The sequence below is a fragment of the Macaca thibetana genome, chromosome 1 (genome assembly GCF_024542745.1).
Source record: "Macaca thibetana thibetana isolate TM-01 chromosome 1, ASM2454274v1, whole genome shotgun sequence".
In the NCBI taxonomy this organism is placed as follows: domain Eukaryota; kingdom Metazoa; phylum Chordata; class Mammalia; order Primates; family Cercopithecidae; genus Macaca; species Macaca thibetana.
The window spans coordinates 43,085,796-43,104,238 of NC_065578.1; the positions used below are offsets into that span (position 1 = coordinate 43,085,796).

At 49.0% G+C, this 18,443-nt stretch overlaps 2 protein-coding genes across 6 annotated transcripts in view; both read left to right on the forward strand.

Annotated features, from left to right (window-relative positions):
• The window catches only part of ST3GAL3 (ST3 beta-galactoside alpha-2,3-sialyltransferase 3), a 233,153-nt gene that overhangs the window by 212,086 nt on the left and 2,624 nt on the right, over positions 1-18,443 (forward strand). For all 5 annotated transcript variants that reach the window (XM_050799866.1, XM_050799894.1, XM_050799885.1 and 2 more), the window contains 2 exons: positions 10,304-10,450; positions 10,682-10,828. In XM_050799866.1, the coding sequence (XP_050655823.1) occupies positions 10,304-10,450; positions 10,682-10,828 (294 nt within the window). The remainder of the gene's footprint in view (positions 1-10,303; positions 10,451-10,681; positions 10,829-18,443) is intronic.
• The window catches only part of ATP6V0B (ATPase H+ transporting V0 subunit b), a 96,519-nt gene that overhangs the window by 27,419 nt on the left and 50,657 nt on the right, over positions 1-18,443 (forward strand). The gene's annotated exons all lie outside the window — the stretch shown is intronic.

Sequence of the window (18,443 nt, forward strand, 5' to 3'; positions counted from 1 at the left end):
CACGTGCTAGAAGAAATCAAATTTGATAACATATTAGAATTTCAAGTTAACACAAAAAGACTGCCGCACAACTTTGAAAAAACATATTTAGGACATATGGCAGGCAAAGGGTTATTATGAGAGTTAACAAGAAAACCATTAGAATCCCAGCAGATAATGGACAGGAAACTGAACAGATCACACAGAAAGAAAGATAACTAGTGAACAACAGAAATATGTTTAACCTTCCTAGCAGTCAGAGAAATTCATGTAAAGGAAACAGGCTGCCATTTATCACCTACCATGTTTTCAAATAACGTGTTAAATTATCCTACATGATGCTGCATGAGTGCAATGACAGGTGTATCAAAGGCTACTGGTCGGAGTACAAATAGGGACCAGCTTTTTGGAAAGGAAATGGAACTTGGTACCGGGAGCGATCACCCAGAGGAAAGAAAAGTCAGTGCACAAAGATTTTTATTGTAGTGTTACTTTATATTTTGTAGTGTTATTTATAATAGCCAAACCCAAATATTACCTAAGGGGTTTTTTTTTTTTTATGTGAGTTATGGTCTCACTACGTGATGGAGTATAAAGCAGTAGCACGGCAGTCCTGCCGAGGGTGTGGGCACCTGGACCAGCCAGCGCAGCTGCTATCCCCAAACCTTCAGTGCAGGTAGGATCAGCAGCTAGAGCACTGGCCTCAGTGTAAGGAACTGAAAACAAATCTCTTCTTCTGCCACATCTTTGAGTTTCATTTTCCTCTTCTATAAAATGGAAATCACGAAAGCTTCCCTGCATAGCTACCTGTTATTCTGCTGTAAGAACTAGTAGGACGATGCACAGGACACCAGTGACACACTGTGCTCATCTGCAATGACATTCGCCTTCTGAGAATGAGCACAAAAAATATTGCCTGCCCACTGGGCAGAATCCCAAACCACAGGACGAGGAGTGAGCGTGTCGGCGAGAGCAACAGGGCCTGGGCCCAAGGGTACAGATGCCACCTGATCAGGAGGGTCCTGCCGCCTTGTTTCTTGGCCTTCAGGATACCGATGAACATGCATGTTTTGGGCATAGAGAACAACGTTGGCAAAGAGCATGGTGTATTTAGTGAATTAAAAATAATTCAGTATAACGAGTGGGGCATGGGCATGGTACTGCCCTTGACCTGAGAGAGGCATCTGCCCTAGGCCCCACTGTGGCCCTCCTCTGATTACAGCCTTTGCCATGGAGTAAAGAGGAATATGCAGGGCCAAGAGGGATGTGCCCACCCCAGGCCCATCTGCCTTGAGAGACCACTATCAGGTAATGGAGACCTCAGAATTTCTTGCCCTAACAGTGCCAAGTCCAAGTCCACTTCCATCTACTTGAGGGCAGAATATAACTCTCTGTGCATACCCTAAGCCCAAGGAGGGTATCTGCAGAGGCTGTGAGCAGAGCTTGGATGTGTGGAGTGAGGAGGAGTCTACACACATGCACAGATTTCTTTTTTTTTTTTTTTTTTTTTTTGAGACAGGGTCTTACTCCGTTGCCCAGGCTGGAGTCACACGATCTCGGCTCACTGCAGCCTTGACCTCCCTGGGCTCTGGTAATCCTCCCACCTCAGTCTTCCTAGTAGCTGGGGCTATAGGTCCTCACCACTACACCTGACTAAAATTTTTTTTTTTTTTTTTTTTTTTTTTTTAGAGAGGGGTTTTGCACAAGACTTCTTATGGTATGGGATGGGACCAGGGGTAGGAATTGGGCTGGACCACCATGGTCCAGCACAACAGATCCCCAGGGTCAGGATTCCAAACTCAAACCTGTCCTTCTAGGACATTTTTCAAGGAATATATATATATATATATATATATATATATATATTTTTTTTTTTTTTTTTTTTTTTTTAACAAGGTCTGGCTGTATCACCCAGGCTGGAGTGCAGTGGTGCGATCTTGGCTTACTGCAGCCTCCGCCTTCTGGGCCCCTGCCATCCTCCCACCTCAACCTCCCAAGTAGCTGGGGACTACAGGTGTGCGCCACCGTGACTGGCTAATTTTTGTATTTTTTTGCGGAGACGGAGTTTCACCATGTTGCCCAGGCTGGTCTCCAACTCCTCAGTTCAAGTGATCTGCCCACCTCAGCCTTGCAGGGTGCTAGAATATATGTAACAGCTTGATAACTTGCCTCATAACTTTGAGGTATTTAAAATTAAATTTTAGACATGTGATATGTGTATAATACACCCATTTGTAGTTTTGTCCTTGGCCCAACAATGTTAGGGGTGGACCTACATGGATATGGTGGCAGTGGCTGGAGATGAAGCTAGCTGAGCAGGGGACAGATGGTGAAGGGTCTTAAAAGCCAAAGTCTCATCAAGGAACCTGGACCTTATCCTGAGGAATAATAGCAGAAGCTAACAAGAGCTGACTTTGTGCCAGACATATTATATGCATGACTTTAAACTGTTATAACACAAAAACACTATAAAGGAGAGCTAGTATTACTGCATAGGAGAGGGTAATGAGACTTTGAAGGGTAAAGGATGTGCTTCGGGACACAGAGTTAGAGCAGTTGGGGGTGTGAGGGTTCACAGTCAGACCTGCACTCTTTAATTGTCAACGCAAGCTGTTGCAGTGAGCAGTGGAAAGCCACGGAAGATTTTAAGCCCAAGAGTGTCAAGATCAGATTTGTGCAGGGATGTGAATGAACTGAAGGGAAAGCAAGAGGGAGTCAGAGAGAGGTGATGGCTGTTAGAGTGACCCCAGGAGAGTTGGTGGCCCACCCTAAGGCAGTAGCAGCAGGGAGCATAGGCGTGGACATATCTGCCTACTCTTGCTGTGAAAGCCTACCACAGTTAATGTCTACTCCCAGACCTGTGAGCACACCAGGAAACATTCTCTCAGGAGCCTGGTGGGGAAAGTGCTTCCTTCCCAGATGTTTTCCCCATTGCTCCTGGATGTTCTGACAAGAGCGGAACAGGTTGCATCAGCAGGAGTCTGGCAGCCCCACACAGAGGAGCTGGGTCCAGACTTGACTGAGGCAGGGGCATTCCTGAAGGAGGAGGGATTCAACAAGGAATGCAGCCCACAGCTGGCCTTGAGGAGAAGCCAGACCATGCCAGGCCAGCAGCACTGGCTGGCCTTATAGGCCTCTGTTGTGTCCTGTGGATTGGGGAAATGAGATGTGAGAGGCCTTGGGCCAGATGTGGACACTTGTAGGCACAGGCCTTGTGGAATAGGACTGTGTGCTGGCAGCAGGCCTGGCAGTGTCTCCAGCAGAAGGCAGACCTCCCTGCGGGGAGCCAGGGGGAAGGCTGGCTCTCCCATTCAAATGCATGCACGCGTGCAGGTGTGGATGTGTCCTGGCCTCTCCGGTGGCTGACGCTGCTGACCACACCCTCCGCTTCACTCTCCTGGTCTCTGTGACACTCACTATAATCATAATAAGTAAGATTTATTGAGCTTGCTATATACCAGACCCCGTGCCAGATGCTGTAAAATGCACAGCATCTCTAATCCTTACAGCTATCTGGGAAGTAGGTCTTAACAGCCCTGTTGTATGCACAAGGAACTTGAGGTGTAAAGAGAGGACACAATGTGCCCCGGGTCACAGAGATGTGGAGCTGGAATTGAGCCTCTGTTTTTCACACTCCAAAGCCTCTGCAGTGGTACACAGATGTTCTGTGTATGTGCCTGTGTACGTGTTTCTGAGAAGAGGAGTTACAGCTTTTTTTTTAGGAAACAGGCTGAGGTTTTGTTGGTACTTGATGTTTTTGTGGCTGGGGAAACACGAAAATGCCAAAACCATATCTTAGTCTTACTGTTTCTCCTTTCCCTGAAATCTCTGAGGAAACTACACCAGGACAGTGGCAGATGAGAAAGAATAAAAGGAGCGCTGGACTGGTGCTGTGTTGGGCTCCCAGTTCTCCAGTGCAGGGCTCCCTGGGGTTTGTGACCTAAAACAGGGCTCCTTCCCCCAGGGTCCCAATATGACTCTCAGCCGCTGCTGGCGGAGTTAGAACCTAGGGCAGTAAGACCTCAGCGCAGTGAGCCACGAAGGGCAGAGGCAGAGGTGGCCTGCTCCAAGGAGGAGGCCTGCCCAGCTCACTCACTGCCACGCAGAGGCAGCAAGTCAGGAAGGGCTGCCTATGTGGGAGAGAATTTTCATCTCACACCAGTAATCATGACACACTCAGTATCCTCACATCTAAGCAGTCACAGCAGGCATTTCTCCTCCCAGGAAAGAGTAAAGATGAGAGGAGAGGTGGCAGCTTTCCCCTCCCCATCAGATCGCCAAGGGGATTGAGTTAATCACTTTTACTACCGTTTGAGATAGTGGTTTAAATCCAGGACTTACAGCATGTGGAACAGACCAAGAGGGATTGTTTCAGAGAGGGCATCTCATGTGCAGAAAACCAGGTTGTGAAGTCAAACGCAGTGCAGATTCTCGCCAGCTGTGCGTGTACCCTAACAAGTCCCCTCACCTCTCTGGGCCTCAGTACCCTCTGAAAAATGGGACTGGGCACCAGAGAGACTCCTGAGAGCTCCCTTAGTGCTCTTAGAGGAGAGAGGGGAGGTCTCCTTTATCTTTGACCCCTAACCCCTCAGACTTCCAGAGGTGGGAACTGCAGCGATGATATAAATGGTGTGGCGGAAAGAATGCCGTTTTGGAGTCAGGACACTCGGGTTTCAATCCACTTGCAGCCACCTGCAGGCTGCTTGACCTTGAACATGTTTCATCTTGGGGCCTGTACCTGTGAAGTGGGTGAAAGTTAAAGAGATAATAAAGTAACCCTTGTAAAGCCAGCCTGGAGCCTCCTCACACACGCCCCCAGCTGTGCCCAATCCTGGTTCCCCCTGCTCCTCCCGAGCAGCCCCTGTGCTTTCTCCCTCCCCTTCAGGTGTGTGCGGGGCAGGCACGGGCAGGAACCCCAGGTGGGAAGCTGTTGGGGCCTGCTGGACCTGGAGAAGGGACAGGGGCTGTGCGGTGCTTGGCACAGGCTGGCACCTGCCGTTCCTGTCGGTCCACATCTGGCCCACCCAAGAGGGGCTTCCCCTCAGCTATGCCTAAGGTCTTGACTATTTCTCCACCCTTCCCTTTCCTACTGTCTCCCACCATCCCTCCTTTTACCTCCCTTACACACACCCCACTTCTGGAGACAGGAACAGGAAAAACTGGGGTCGGCTTGCTCAGCCTGCCGGGCTGAAACCGAAGTTTGCCACCAGGGCCCATCTTTTGAACTGGCCTTTGGAAGACAGTTTGCCAGAGAAAGAGATGTTGCCACAGAGGTGGGAGCCATGAGGAGGGAGTGGCTGGAACAAAGACAGTCCACCAAAGGAGCAGCAGCAGAAGAGGCTGAAGAGCTGCTGGTCACTGGGGGCCCTGGGTGGAGATCAGATCTCCTTTAGTAACCATCACTGATGCCTCTTTGTTGCCTGTGCTGGGCCAGGCCCTGGGCTACAGAGGTGAATCAGATGTGAGCCCCTGCCCTGTGGGGCTAGTGTGCACTCAGCCTGGATTGGCTCATTTAATTCTTGCAATAGTTTGTAAGCTAAATAGTCATGGTGTCCCTCGTTTATCCATAAGGAAATGGTACATTCCTTGCCCAGGATCTGCACATGGTGAGTGAGCAGAGCTGAAGTTAAATCCTAGGACCAAGGATCTGAACTCCATATTTTACCACCTCTTGAAGGTTAGATGTCAGTTCTGCCTTGGGGTGGAGGGGGTCAGGAAAGACATAAAGGAGAAGCAGCTGCTGAGTCTTAGAAAATAGATGGGTCATGTGGATAGAGGTGGGAAGGACATTAGAGACAAGGAGCAGCATCAGCAAAAGTGTAGGGCATGAATTAGCAAGTGGGGACTTCAGATGGACAGAGACTGAAACAAGAGACAGATGGGTTACTGGCTAAAAGGCTCAGCTCTTCTGTAGGCAGTGGTGATGTGATCTGATTTGTACATGGAAAATCATTCTGGCAGAGAGAAAGTGGTTTGAGAGGCCAGGCGCAGTGGCTCACGCCTGTAATCCCAACACTTTGGGAGGCTGAGGTGGGCAGATCACCTAAGGTCAGGAGTTCAAGACCAGCCTGGCCAACATGGTGAAACCCCGTCTCTACTAAAAATACAAAAATTAGCTGGGCATGGTGGCATGCACCTGTAATCCCAGCTACTCAGGAGACTGAGGCAGGAGAATTGCTTGAACCCGGGAGATGGAGGTTGCAGTGAGCCGAGATCATGCCACTGCACTCCAGCCTGGGCAGCAGAGCGAGACTGTCTCAAAAAAAAAAAAAAAAAAAGAAAAGAAAGTGGTTTGGGAGGCAGAGGCAGCCCATCGTAGGCACTCATTAATGCTCATTGAATAAGTGAATAGAATTTTACAATCGTGTTGCATACCATTTATGTTTCAGTTTTGTTTCAGTTGCTCTACTGGGCTTTGGGGTGTTTAGCAGTCAAAAAGACAGATAATGTAAATGGCCAGTCATTAGGATAGTCCAGATGAAAGATGATAAGACCTGTCCTGGAAGTGGTGGCAGTGGGTTTGGGATCAAGGGACGGATATGTAGGGTTCTAAGTAGACAGACTCAAAAGAACTTGATGACCAGCAGCACAAGATAAGATGGACTGGAAAGGTGTAGGAGACTCTCAAGTCAATTCCCAGGTTGCTGGTTTGGAAGACTGGAGGGACAGTAGAGGATAGGGAACAAGGAGAAGGAAGAGGTCTGGGGAAACTAGAAACAATTTAGACATCCAACAACAGTGTTGGTTACATACATTATGGTACATCTATAAGACAAAATTCCTTTTTTTTTTAGACAGGGACTTTCTCTTTCGCCCAGGCTAGAGTACAGTGGCTCAATCACGGCTCACTGCAGCCTAGAATTCCTGAACTCAAGCGATCCTCCCACCTCAGCCTCCCAGGTGGCTGGGACCACAGCCGCATGCCCAGCTAATTATTCTATTTCTTGTAAAGACACTGTCTCACTACATTGCCCAGGTTGGTATTGAATTCCTGGGCTCAAGTAATCCTCCCACTTCAGCCTGCCAAAGTGCCGGGATTACAGGCATGAGCCAGCCACCTCACCTGGCCCAAAATTCTTAGAAGATACCATTTCGATAACTATGACATTCTTTTACATAAATGTATCATTTAATGAAACCTCTGTTGTAAACTTTTGGATTTTTTTCTGTTTTTTCACTTTGTAAGTAATACTGTAATAAAGAGCTTTTTACAAAGGTCTTCATTTTGATTATTTTTAGAAGGAAAATTTTGAGGTCATAAGATACAGACAGCTTTGAGGCCTTTGACACACAGATTGTGTTTTAGAAAGGCTGTGCCAGATTTATTCCTGTAACAGTCCAGAATTTTCCCTCAGCAGACTACCACCAGCACCAAGATATAGATACACAAATATACACATACACAGATTTTAGTGGTTAAAAAAAGATTGTTATTTTAATGTGCATTTCTTTGTCATTGGTGAGTTAAAGTTTTCCATGCTTTATTAACCTTTTGTTTGTGTGCTTTACCCATTTTTATGGGGCCTCATTGATTCTTCATGAGGTTTTAAAATATGCATTTCTTCCTATTTGTGACAAAATGTTTACCACTTTTTTGCTTCCCTCTCTATACTATCTTGCTTTTTTTTTTTTTTTTTTTGAAACAGAGTCTCACTCTGTCATTCACACTGGAGTACAGTGGTGCCATCTCAGCCCACTGCAACCTCCGTCCCCACGTTCAAGCGATCCTCCCACCTCAGCCTCCCCAAGTAGCTGAGACTACAGGCGCACACCACCACACCTAGCTAATTTTTGTGTTTTTTGGTGGAGACAGGGTTTCATGGTGTTGGCAGGCTGGTCTCGAACGCCTGACCTCAAGTGATCTGCGCCCGGCCTCCCAAAGTGCTAGAATTACAGGCTTGAGCCACCGCACCCAACCTTATTTTGCATATATTTTTGATGTGCCAAAGCACTTAAAAATGTTTTATAAAGTCAAAATATGTCTTTTTCTTTATTTCTTCCATTGCATTAATGTATAGATAATTCAGTGATAAAATATACATCCAAATTTTTTTCTTTCTCTTTTTTTTTTAGACAGGGTCTCACTCTGTCACCCAGGCTGGAGTGTGCAGTGCTGCAATGATGATTCCCTGCCACTGCCGCCTCCAAGGCTCCAGCATCCTCCCACCTCAGCCTCTGACGGTGTGGGACTACAGGCACACGCCACCATGCTCTGCTCATTTTTGTATTTTCTATAGAGACAGGGTTTCTCCATGTTGCCCAAGCTGTTCTTGAACTCCTGGGCTCAAGCAATCTGCCTGCCTCAGCTTCCCAAAGGGCTAGGATTACAGGCATGAGCCACCACGCCCAGCCGAAATTTCGCTTTTTTTGCTTTTTAAACATTTACTTATTTTGTATATGGTGTGAGGAGAGAAAGTAAATGGATCTTCTTCCCAAATGGGAAATTTTCCAATCTCATTTGTTTCCGTAACCTATACCTGTGTTGACCTGCCTCTAGGCGATCCTGTTTCACTGTTCCTGGTTTTGAATCACATATATCTATTGTTGTAATAAGTGCAAACCCATAATATACTGTAATACCTAATTTTTAATTTGAGGGTGTTATGTTTACCTGATAAATCTTTTGGATGGGTTTTTAGAATCCATTTGATAGATCTCAAAACGTCCTACTGAGATTTTTTTTCTTAGAATTATGTTAAACCTGTACATTAATCTGGGAGGAGCTGCCACTGGAGCCTTCCTATCCAGGAATATGATTTTGTCTTTCCCATTTTTTAAGTCATCTTTTTATATCAGTAAAGAATTATAGTTTTCCTCCTATAGTTCTCACATACTTCTTATGTTTATTGCTCAATAGTTGACTTTTTTGTTACGATTGCAAATAAGATCTTTTTGTTATATCTGATGACTGTTTCCTATTGCTACAGTAAATTATTTTATCCATTCTAAGTTTAGTTGATTCTTTTAGGCTTTCTTTCTCTCTTTCCTTCTCTTTTTTTTTTTTTTTTTTTTTTTTTTTGGACAGAATCTCGCTCTGTCGTCCAGGCTAGAGCGCAATGGTACAATGTCGGCTCACTGCAACTTCCGCCTCCTGGGTTCAAGCAATTCTCCTGCTTTAGCCTCCCAAGTAGCTGAGATTACAGGCACCTGACACCACGCCTGGCTAATTTTTTGTATTTTTAGTAGAGATGGGCTTTTGCCATGTTGGCCAGGCTGATCTTGAACTCCTGACCTTAGGTGATCCACCCGCCTTGGCCTCCCAAAGTGCTGGGATTACACGTGTGAGCCAGTGCCCTCGACTGATTCTTCTAGGTTTTCTATGCAAATAACAGTTTGGTTGGAGCCTGTGGTTTGGCAGTGCCTCCAGCCTGCAGGGTTGGTTTGTGACTTCTCCAGTGGTGCTCAGGAGCCCAGTTGTGAAGGGAGAAAAAGAGGATGTATGGGTTGATCCCAAGTTCGGGATTTCCCTAGACTAGGGCAATAGAAGGACAAGGGGCAGAGGACTACAGCAGCTCGCAAGAGTTATATACTTCAGGGTCCAGACAAGGAGGAGTGGACGCACTAAACAGTAAGTCAGGGCTGGGGAGCTAAAGGCCTCTGTGTCGTGGAGAGGGAGGAAGAGAGAGACTTGGAAGGAGGGGAAGCTGTGCCCCAGAATGGACACTGGGATGTCGGATTTCAGAGGTGATGCCTTTCTAGTACAGTGCAGAGATCCTCAGGTAAGAATGATCCCATTTTATGGTTAAAGAAACAGGCTTGGAGAGCTTGTTGCCCAGTCACCCGACTCTAGTCAGCAGCAGTGTTGGTCTGCTGTGCTCTGCTTGCTCACGCTCTGTCTCCATTTTTCAGGTCCACTCTAGAACAGTCGATGGAGAGAGCCAGGAGAGACAGCAGCAAGGGAAGTGGGAGCACAGGAGGGCAGACAGGAGAGAGGGCAGGCTCCTCCCAGTCCCTCAGCTGCTGCAGATAGGGAGTCAGGGCAGCTGCGCTGCTGGGTCTTCTCATTGGCCCAGGAGCCCCCTCAGGCCACAGCAGCACACCCACAGCATCCCACGTCCTATGCCTGCCCCACAAGCCCCTTCGTATCCTCCTCTGTTACACACTGGAGCACCACCACACACTCTCTTCACCATCATTCCCCTTGTCCCTGTCACACACCCCATTTCCCCCAACACAGATGGGCTCCCTACACCACAGGCCCTGGGTTCCCCGTTAAACGCCTTGTGCTCCCGCCTCACTGTCCCTACTTGGGGGTCCCTGCCACTCCCCTAGGCTCATCCCTAGCTGTGTGCCTCGTTCAGGCCCGCTTTTGCTGTGTCCACAGAGTGCGTCGGATGGCTTCTGGAAATCTGTGGCCACTCGAGTGCCCAAGGAGCCCCCTGAGATTCGAATCCTCAACCCATATTTCATCCAGGAGGCTGCCTTCACCCTCATTGGCCTGCCCTTCAACAATGGCCTCATGGGCCGGGGGGTGAGATATCTGGGCCCCGGGAGAGGGAGGAAGAGAGCTGGGTCAGAAGTGCCTTGGAAGGAAGGGTGGGTGGTGGGTGGGGCAGTGCTTCTGCAAAATAGCTTTCTGGGGAAGAGGGCTCAGTCCTTGGGCGTGGAAGCTAGCTCTAGGGAGCCTGGCTGAAGTCTCAGCTGTCCCAGCCCTCCAGCTGAACTCTGCACGCCTTCTCTCCCCCCTGCCCCCATCTTCCAGAACATCCCTACCCTTGGCAGTGTGGCAGTGACCATGGCACTACACGGCTGTGACGAGGTGGCAGTTGCAGGATTTGGCTATGACATGAGCACACCCAACGCACCCCTGCACTACTATGAGACCGTTCGCATGGCAGCCATCAAAGAGGTTCGGGGCTGGGTGTGGGGGCAATCCCTGGGTGGGGAAGAGGGGGAGGTGCATAAATGAGTAGTAAAGGGAGGAGCCAGTGGCTGGTCTGGCTGCCCAGAACTCCCCAGAAGGTCCTGACACCAAGGATCCTATGTGCCCTTTCCACAGCCTCCCACTGAACCCAGGGCCTTCTCCCTGCACTTTCCTTCCAGGGGACTCTCCCTGCCCTGGTCCTGTACCTCCCTCCCCCTCGCTGCATTCCCCGGCCAGGAACACTAGTCTAGCACCAGCTCAGCCATCCTCTCTACTGCAGTTCCTGCTTTCCCCCAGAGGACGCCATTGCCCTTCAAAAACCCCACAACTAAACACTGCCTCTGGGTCTCAGGACTTCTCCATATCTCTTCCACCCTTCCCCACAGCTAAGCACTAAAGCTCTTCATACCCAGAATTGCTTCCCAAGCATCTGTATATAGGGGACATTACAGGTCTCCAGCCTGTCAGCCAGCCTCTTCTGGCATTTCTCCCTCCCTAGCCAAGACCCCATGTGAAAAATCTGAACTCTCTTGCCACACTTCCACTTTGGCCACCAGCGTTCCACTGATCCCAGCCTGAAACCTGGAAATCTTGGGCCAGCACTTCAACAGCTTCTCTGCTGCTACATCTGGGTGATGGGAGGTTGTTGGAGGGAACCTCCCATCTGTGCAGATTCCTATTTCTGTAAGTCTGGGGGCTCTGGTCTCAGCCCTCATTCCTGCTTATCAGTCTTCTTACCTATCCTTCTCCATCATCCCCCTCCACTATTCCAGAGCCTTCCATGCCCCAAAAGCTCCTCCCTCCTCCAGTGAAGAAACTGAAGCCACAGAGGGGACTCTGCACTGCACTCCCATTTGTCCCTTCAGCCCTCGCAGCCTGGCTCCCCTCACACCTGACCCAGCTCCCACCAAGGTTACCACCTCAAGGTGGGCAATTCCAATGGACACATCATCATCTTTCCTGATCTCTCAGAAACACTTTTTGTGTCAGCCACTCCTTCCTCTTTGAACTTCTGAGTCAGTAATTTCCAATGTTCCTCTTATTTCACTCACCATTCTCGCACATTCTCTTTCTCAGCATCATCGATTCTGATCTACGCCTTAAAATTCATCATGGCTGGGCACAGTGGCTCATGCCCATAATCCCAGAACTTTGGGAGGCCAAGACAGGGGTATTGCTTGAGCCCAGGAGTTTCAGAGCAGCCTGGGCAACATGGTGAAACCCCACCTCTACTAAAAATAGGAAAAATTGGGTGGGCACGGTGGCACACGCCGGTAATACCAGCACTTTGGGAGGCCAAGGTGGGTGGATCACCCGAGGTCAGGAGTTCAAGACAAGCCTGGCCAATATGGGGAAACCCTGTCTCTACTAAAAATACAAAAATTAGCCGGGCATGGTGGTGGGCGCCTGTAATCCCATCAACTCAGGAGGCTGAGGCAGAAGAATCGCTTGAACCCAGGAGGCCGAGGTTACAGTGAGCTGAGATCACACCACTGCACTCCAGCCTGGGCAACAAAATGAGACTCCGTCTCGAGAAAGAAAAATAGGAGGCAGGGCACGGTGGCTCATGCCTGTAATCCCAGCACTTTGAGAGGCCGAGGCAGGTGGATCACCTAAGGTCAGGAGTTTGAGACCAGCCTGGCCAATATGGTGAAGCTCCATCTGTACTAAAAATACAAAAATTAGCCAGACGTGGTGGCGGACAACTGTATTCCCAGCTACTTGGGAGACTGAGACAGGAGAATTGCTTGAACTTGGGAGGCGGAGGTTGCAGTGAGCCGAGATCGTACCACTGCACTCCAGCCTGGGCGACAGAGCAAGACTGTCTTAAAAAAATAAAAATAAAAAAAGTTCGGGCGCAGTGGCTCACGCCTGTAATCCCAGCACTTTGGGAGGCCGAGGTGGGCAAATCACGAGGTCAAAGGATGGAGACCATCCTGGCTAACGCGGTGAAACTCCATCTCTACTAAAAATACAAAAAGTTAGCCAGGTGTGGTGGTGGGCGCCTGTAATCCCGGCTGAGGCAGGAGAATGGCCTGAACCCAGGAGGCGGAGCTTGCAGTGAGCCGAGATTGCGCCACTGCACTCTAGCCTGGTGACAGAGTATGACTCTGTCTCAAAAAAAAAAAAAAAAAAAAAGGCCGGGCGCGGTGGCTCAAGCCTGTAATCCCAGCACTTTGGGAGGCCGAGACGGGCGGATCACGAGGTCAGGAGATCGAGACCATCCTGGCTAACACGGTGAAACCCCGTCTCTACTAAAAATACAAGAAAATTAGCCGGGCGAGGTGGCGGGCGCCTGTAGTCCCAGCTACTCAGGAGGCTGAGGCAGGAGAATGGCGTGAACCCGGGGGGCGGAGCTTGCAGTGAGCCTAGATCGCGCCACTGCACTCCAGCCTGGGTCACAGAGCAAGACTCCGTCTCAAAAAAAAAAAAAAAAAAAAAGAAAGAAAGGAAAAGTTGTCTGGGAGTGCTGGTGTGCGCATGTAGTCCCTGCTACTTGGGAGACTGAGGTGGGATGATCACTTAAGCCCAGGAAGTCGAAGCTGCAGTGAGCCATGATTGCGCCACTGCACTCCAGTCTGGGTGACAGACCCTGTCTCAAAAAAAAAAAAAAAAAAAAAAAAAAAAAAAAAACACTAGCCAAGACTCCATCTCAGACAGCCTTCTCTTCTCACTCTGCACATTCTCTGGGAGATTTACATCCCTGTCCATGTCTTCAGGTACCATCTATATTGTATCAGACTTTTCTGGTTCTTAGCCCCTTCAGACTGCTATAACAGAATACCATAGTCTGGGTGGCTTTTAAACAACAGACATTCATTTCCCACAGTCCTGGAGGCTGGGAAGTGCAAGATGAAGGTGCGGGAAGATTCAGTATCTGGTCAGGACCCACCAGAGAGGTGGTTCATAGACAGCTGTCTTCTCGCTTTCCTTGCATGATGGAAGAGGCAAGGCAGCTCTCCTGAGTCTCTCTCTTTTCTTTTTGAGACAGGGTTTCACTCTGTTGCCCAAGCTGGAGTGCAGTGGTGTGATCATAGCTCACTGCAGCCACAAGCCCCTGGGCTCAAGTGATCCTCCCACCTCAGCCCCCTTAGTAGCAGACTGCAGGTGTGTGCCATCACACCTGGCTAATTTTTTTTTATTTTTTATAGAGATGAGGTCTTGCTATGTTGCCCAAGCTGGTCTTGAACTCCTGGCCTCAAGCAATCCTCCTGCCTTGGCCTCTCAAAGTGCTGGGATTACAGGCATGAGTCACTGCGCCTGGCCCTGAGTCTTATAAGGGCACTAATCCCATTCATGAGAACTCTGCCCTCATGACCTGATCACCTCCCCAAAGGCCCCCACCTCCAAATTCCATTACATTGGGGGTTAGGTTTCAGAATATGAATTCGTGGGGAGGATATAAACATTCACTCTACAGCAGGTTTAGTCCAACTACCTCAAGTGATTGGGAGTTATTTCCAGGATATACAAGGCACTTGGAAATCTCATAGGAAGCTAGAAACAGCCTTCCACCTGGGCCTCCTGCTGTCTGGGATATGGTTCAGGAGCGAGAAGCTCATTCTGGGTCTGGGACGTTCTAGAACTGCCTCACCATCACCATGGCCCCAAAAGTCTTCCATCCCTGCCATGCCTCACGTGCCTTCTTGCTGCTTTGTCCCCACCCACTTCAGATTGCACTCACAGCTTTTATCAGCCTCCTGGCTTCTATGTTTACTTATATCTTTGGTCTTTTACAAATGCCTTTTATGTAAACTTTATGTAAAGTTGTATGCAGAGGGTGAGAGCCATAGACATGGGCAATGGCCAAATCGTAATGGGCTTTCTATGCCATGGAAGGAGTTTGCACTTTTTTTAGAAGGCGGTAGGGAGCCATGGGTGAGTCTGAGGCCTTACATTAGCATGTAGTGGATCACTGTGGCTGCAGAATGACGGAGAGGGGGCAAGGCAGGACAGAACCTAGTTGGGAGTTGCTGCACTTTGGGCAAGAGATGGTGACTCCTGAACCAGATCTTTGGCTGAGACAATAAGGAGAGAGGTGATGAGAGAGGCGATGATCCAGATCTTTGGCTAAGGCGATTAGTCAGAGGCCGGAGGTCCAGGCTGGAAGTATAAGGCGATGAGACAGAGGCAAGAAATAGGATTTTAACTCAGTAGGACCTAGGGATTGCCTTGGTGTAGGAATGAGGTAAGACACTGCCTTCCCTGCAGCCCTCTCTGATGGAATCTTTTCATTTGCTTCCACCTGCCATATCTCTGTTGTCCCTCCATTACATGTAAAACCTCACTGGCTGCAGAGTGCTTAAGAGTGTAGCTTCGGCCGGGCGCGGTGGCTCACGCCTGTAATCCCAGCACTTTGGGAGGCCTAGGCGGGTGGATCATGAGATCAGGGGATTGAGACCATCCTGGCTAATGCGGTGAAACCTTGTCTCTACTAAAAATACAAAAAAGAGTGTAGCTTCTTGGGTGGGTGCAGTAGCTCATGACTGTAATCCCAGCACTTTGGGAAGCTGAGGCGGGTGGATCACCTGAGGTCAGGAGTTCAAGACCAGCCTGGCTAACATGGCGAAACCGCGTCTCTGCTAAAAATACACAAATTAGCCAGGCGTGGTGGTGCATGCCTGTAATCCCAGCTACTCCAGAGGCTGAAGCAGGAGAATTGCTTGAGCCCAGGAAGGCTCAAGTGGAGGTTACAGTGAGCCAAGATTGCTCCACTGCAGTCTAGCGTGGGTGACAGAACAAGACTGTGTCTCAAAAAAAAAAAAAAAGAAAGAAAGAAAAAGAAAAAGAGTATAGCTTCTCAAATCAAAAAAGATGACTTCAGGACCGTGGTTCAGGTGCTGACGTTAGATCTTCATTTCCTTATCTATGAAAGGGATGATAACAGCACCTACCTCCTAGGGTTTGGAAAGGACCGGATGTGATCGTGTGTAAAAAAGACCTGGCACATAGTAAGCACTCAGAAATCTTAGCCATTATGATTACTATTTTACCCCTACTTGCCACTGTTATTTACCAATCCCCGGAAGAGGATTCACTGAGAATGTTGGTGCCTGGGTTTAGAATCCCTCTGTTACCTGGGGTGTCTCCCATGGGCCATTCAACACCTTGGCTTCCCCTTGCTTCACCTGCACTTGCCTTGGTCAGCTCACTCTGCAGGCCCAGCAGGAGTGTGTGGGATGTGGAGACACATGGACCAAGGATTGAATGCCGGGGATATGGAAGGGATGTCAAGGGAATTCATAAAGGAGACAGAGGAAGCGGGAAGGTGCCACATCGTGGAGGCCAAAGGAGCAGTGTTCCAGGAAGAGCATCTACAATGTGCTGCTGGGAAAGCCAGTAAGAGGAGGGCTGAGAGGTGGCCGTCGGATGTAGCTGTTAGGAGTTACTGCTGACTGTGGTGAGAACCATTTCAAAGGAGTACTGGAGTGGAAGCCAGATTGCAGTAGCGAACAGTGAGTAGATGGCACCTACCATCTGTGGTTAGAGACCACAGATGTTGCTCGTGGTAAGGGATCTCTCAGGACACTTGGAAGAGAAGGGAGGAGAGACTGGGCAGTAGCTAGAGGATGACATGGCTTCATACAGGAATCTGTCACACAGCAGAGAAGTCCAGACTGGAAGTATAGATCTATGAGTTGTGAGCACAGCTGCTGCTTCAGATATAAGGATGAGATTTCCCAGAGAGAGAACAGAGAGTGAGAAGCGCAGCTCATCCTAGCAGGACCCTTGAACATGGATACTTAATGGTTGGGTGAGGAGCCAAAGAAAAAGAGGAGCCAAAGAAAAAGAGCTTCTGGCTGGGTGTGGTGGCTCATGCCTGTAATCCCAGCACTTTGGGAGGCCAACACGGGCAGATCACCTGAGGTCGGGAGTTCAAGACCAGCCTGAACAACATGGAGAAACCCTGTCTCTACTAAAAATACAAAAGTAGCCGAGTATGGTGGCGCATGCCTGTAATCCCAGCTACTCGGGAGGCTGGGGCAGGAGAATCACTTGAACTCAGGATGCAGAGGTTGCAGTGAGCCAAGATCGCACCATTGCACTCCAGCCTGGGCGACGAGTGAAACTCCATCTCAAAAAAAAAAAAAAAAAAGCTTCTGAGAGTGTGGACTGTGACATGGGATGGGCATCCATACTCAGAATCAAGGGCCCTGGTAAGGCTGGAGACCCCAGGATGACCAGAATCCTCCACCAGCCACGGCCAGTTCAGAGCTCAGGGGAACTCGGAAGTTGTCTGCATAGACAGCAGAATTAGGAAAAGAGCACCAGAGAGGTGGCATTGCCGGATCCGAGAGAGCTACACCCAGGCCTGACTTTCTTGTTTATTTTTTATAATGGAACTTGTCAAGCATATTACAAGTACAGAGGATAATATCATGAATTGCCATGTTCCTGCCCCCCACCTTCCACAGGCATCAACAGGCGGCCAACATTGTTCCATCTCTTCTTTGTCTCATGCTCCTACTCCACCGATTCAAACAAGTCTCAGATACCATGTATCCCTCCAACCATAAATACTTCATTCAGGCTGGGCGCGGTGGCTCAACGCCGGTAATCTCAGCACTTTGGGAGGCTGACGCGGGTGGATCACCTGAGGTCAAGAGTTCGAGACTAGCCTGCCCAACATGGAGAAACCCCATCTCTACTAAAAATACAAATTAGCCAGTGGTGGCGGGTGCCTGTAATATCGGCTACTTGGGAGGCTGAGGGAAGAGAATTGCTTGAACCTGGGAGGCGGAGGTTTCAGTGAGCCGAGATCACACCACTGCACTCCAGCCTGGGCAACAAGAGTGAAACTCCCATCTCAAAAACAAAAACCGAAACAAAACAAAAAACTTCATTCATTTTCTCTAAAAGATAAGGACTATTTTTTAAATTATTACACCTAAAAACATGAACAGTAATTCCTTAATATCATCAAATATCCAGTCCTCTGCTGACCTTTTAGCCCTCAGTGACTCCTAGTGGGTGCTGTTGACCCTGACCCATCAAATTGGTTACTACTTCTCCAGAGGAGTGATGAGGATGAGGGAGAAGTAAAGAGGCAAACGAGTTTCCACGTCTGCTTGAATCCTGGCCCTGCCATTCCTCCAAGCCTCTGTTTTCCCTGTAAAACCTGATTTCATTCAACAAATATTGAGGCACCTACTCTGTGCCTAACAGTCCCTGCCCTCAAAGAGAGACAGTGAGCCAAATGTTTACATCGTCAAAGAATGGGGATGAGTCACCCAGGGATCCGCAATGAGGAGGGGCAAGTGCAGATGGCAGAGTATGACGACAGGAGCCTTGAAGGGGCTGGAGGGCTTTAGGGAGTCTGGAGGGACAATGGGGTATAAGGAAGACCCTGCCTTTAGAGGCTGTGGACTGTGGAATGTGAGGGAAGAAACAGTCAGCACTGGAGAGGGAGTCTGGGGGCACTGTCGTTCAGGGCAGCTGGGTTTGTGGTTAGCACAAGAGGTTGAAGGGAATGCTGAGAAGAGGAATACTGGGAATTGGGCTGATGACTGCGGGAATTGGTCTGATGACTGCCTGAGTTTCAGGTGTAAAAGATTTGGAAGGTGGAGAGGGTTGACTGGAACAGAATAAGGGCTAGACA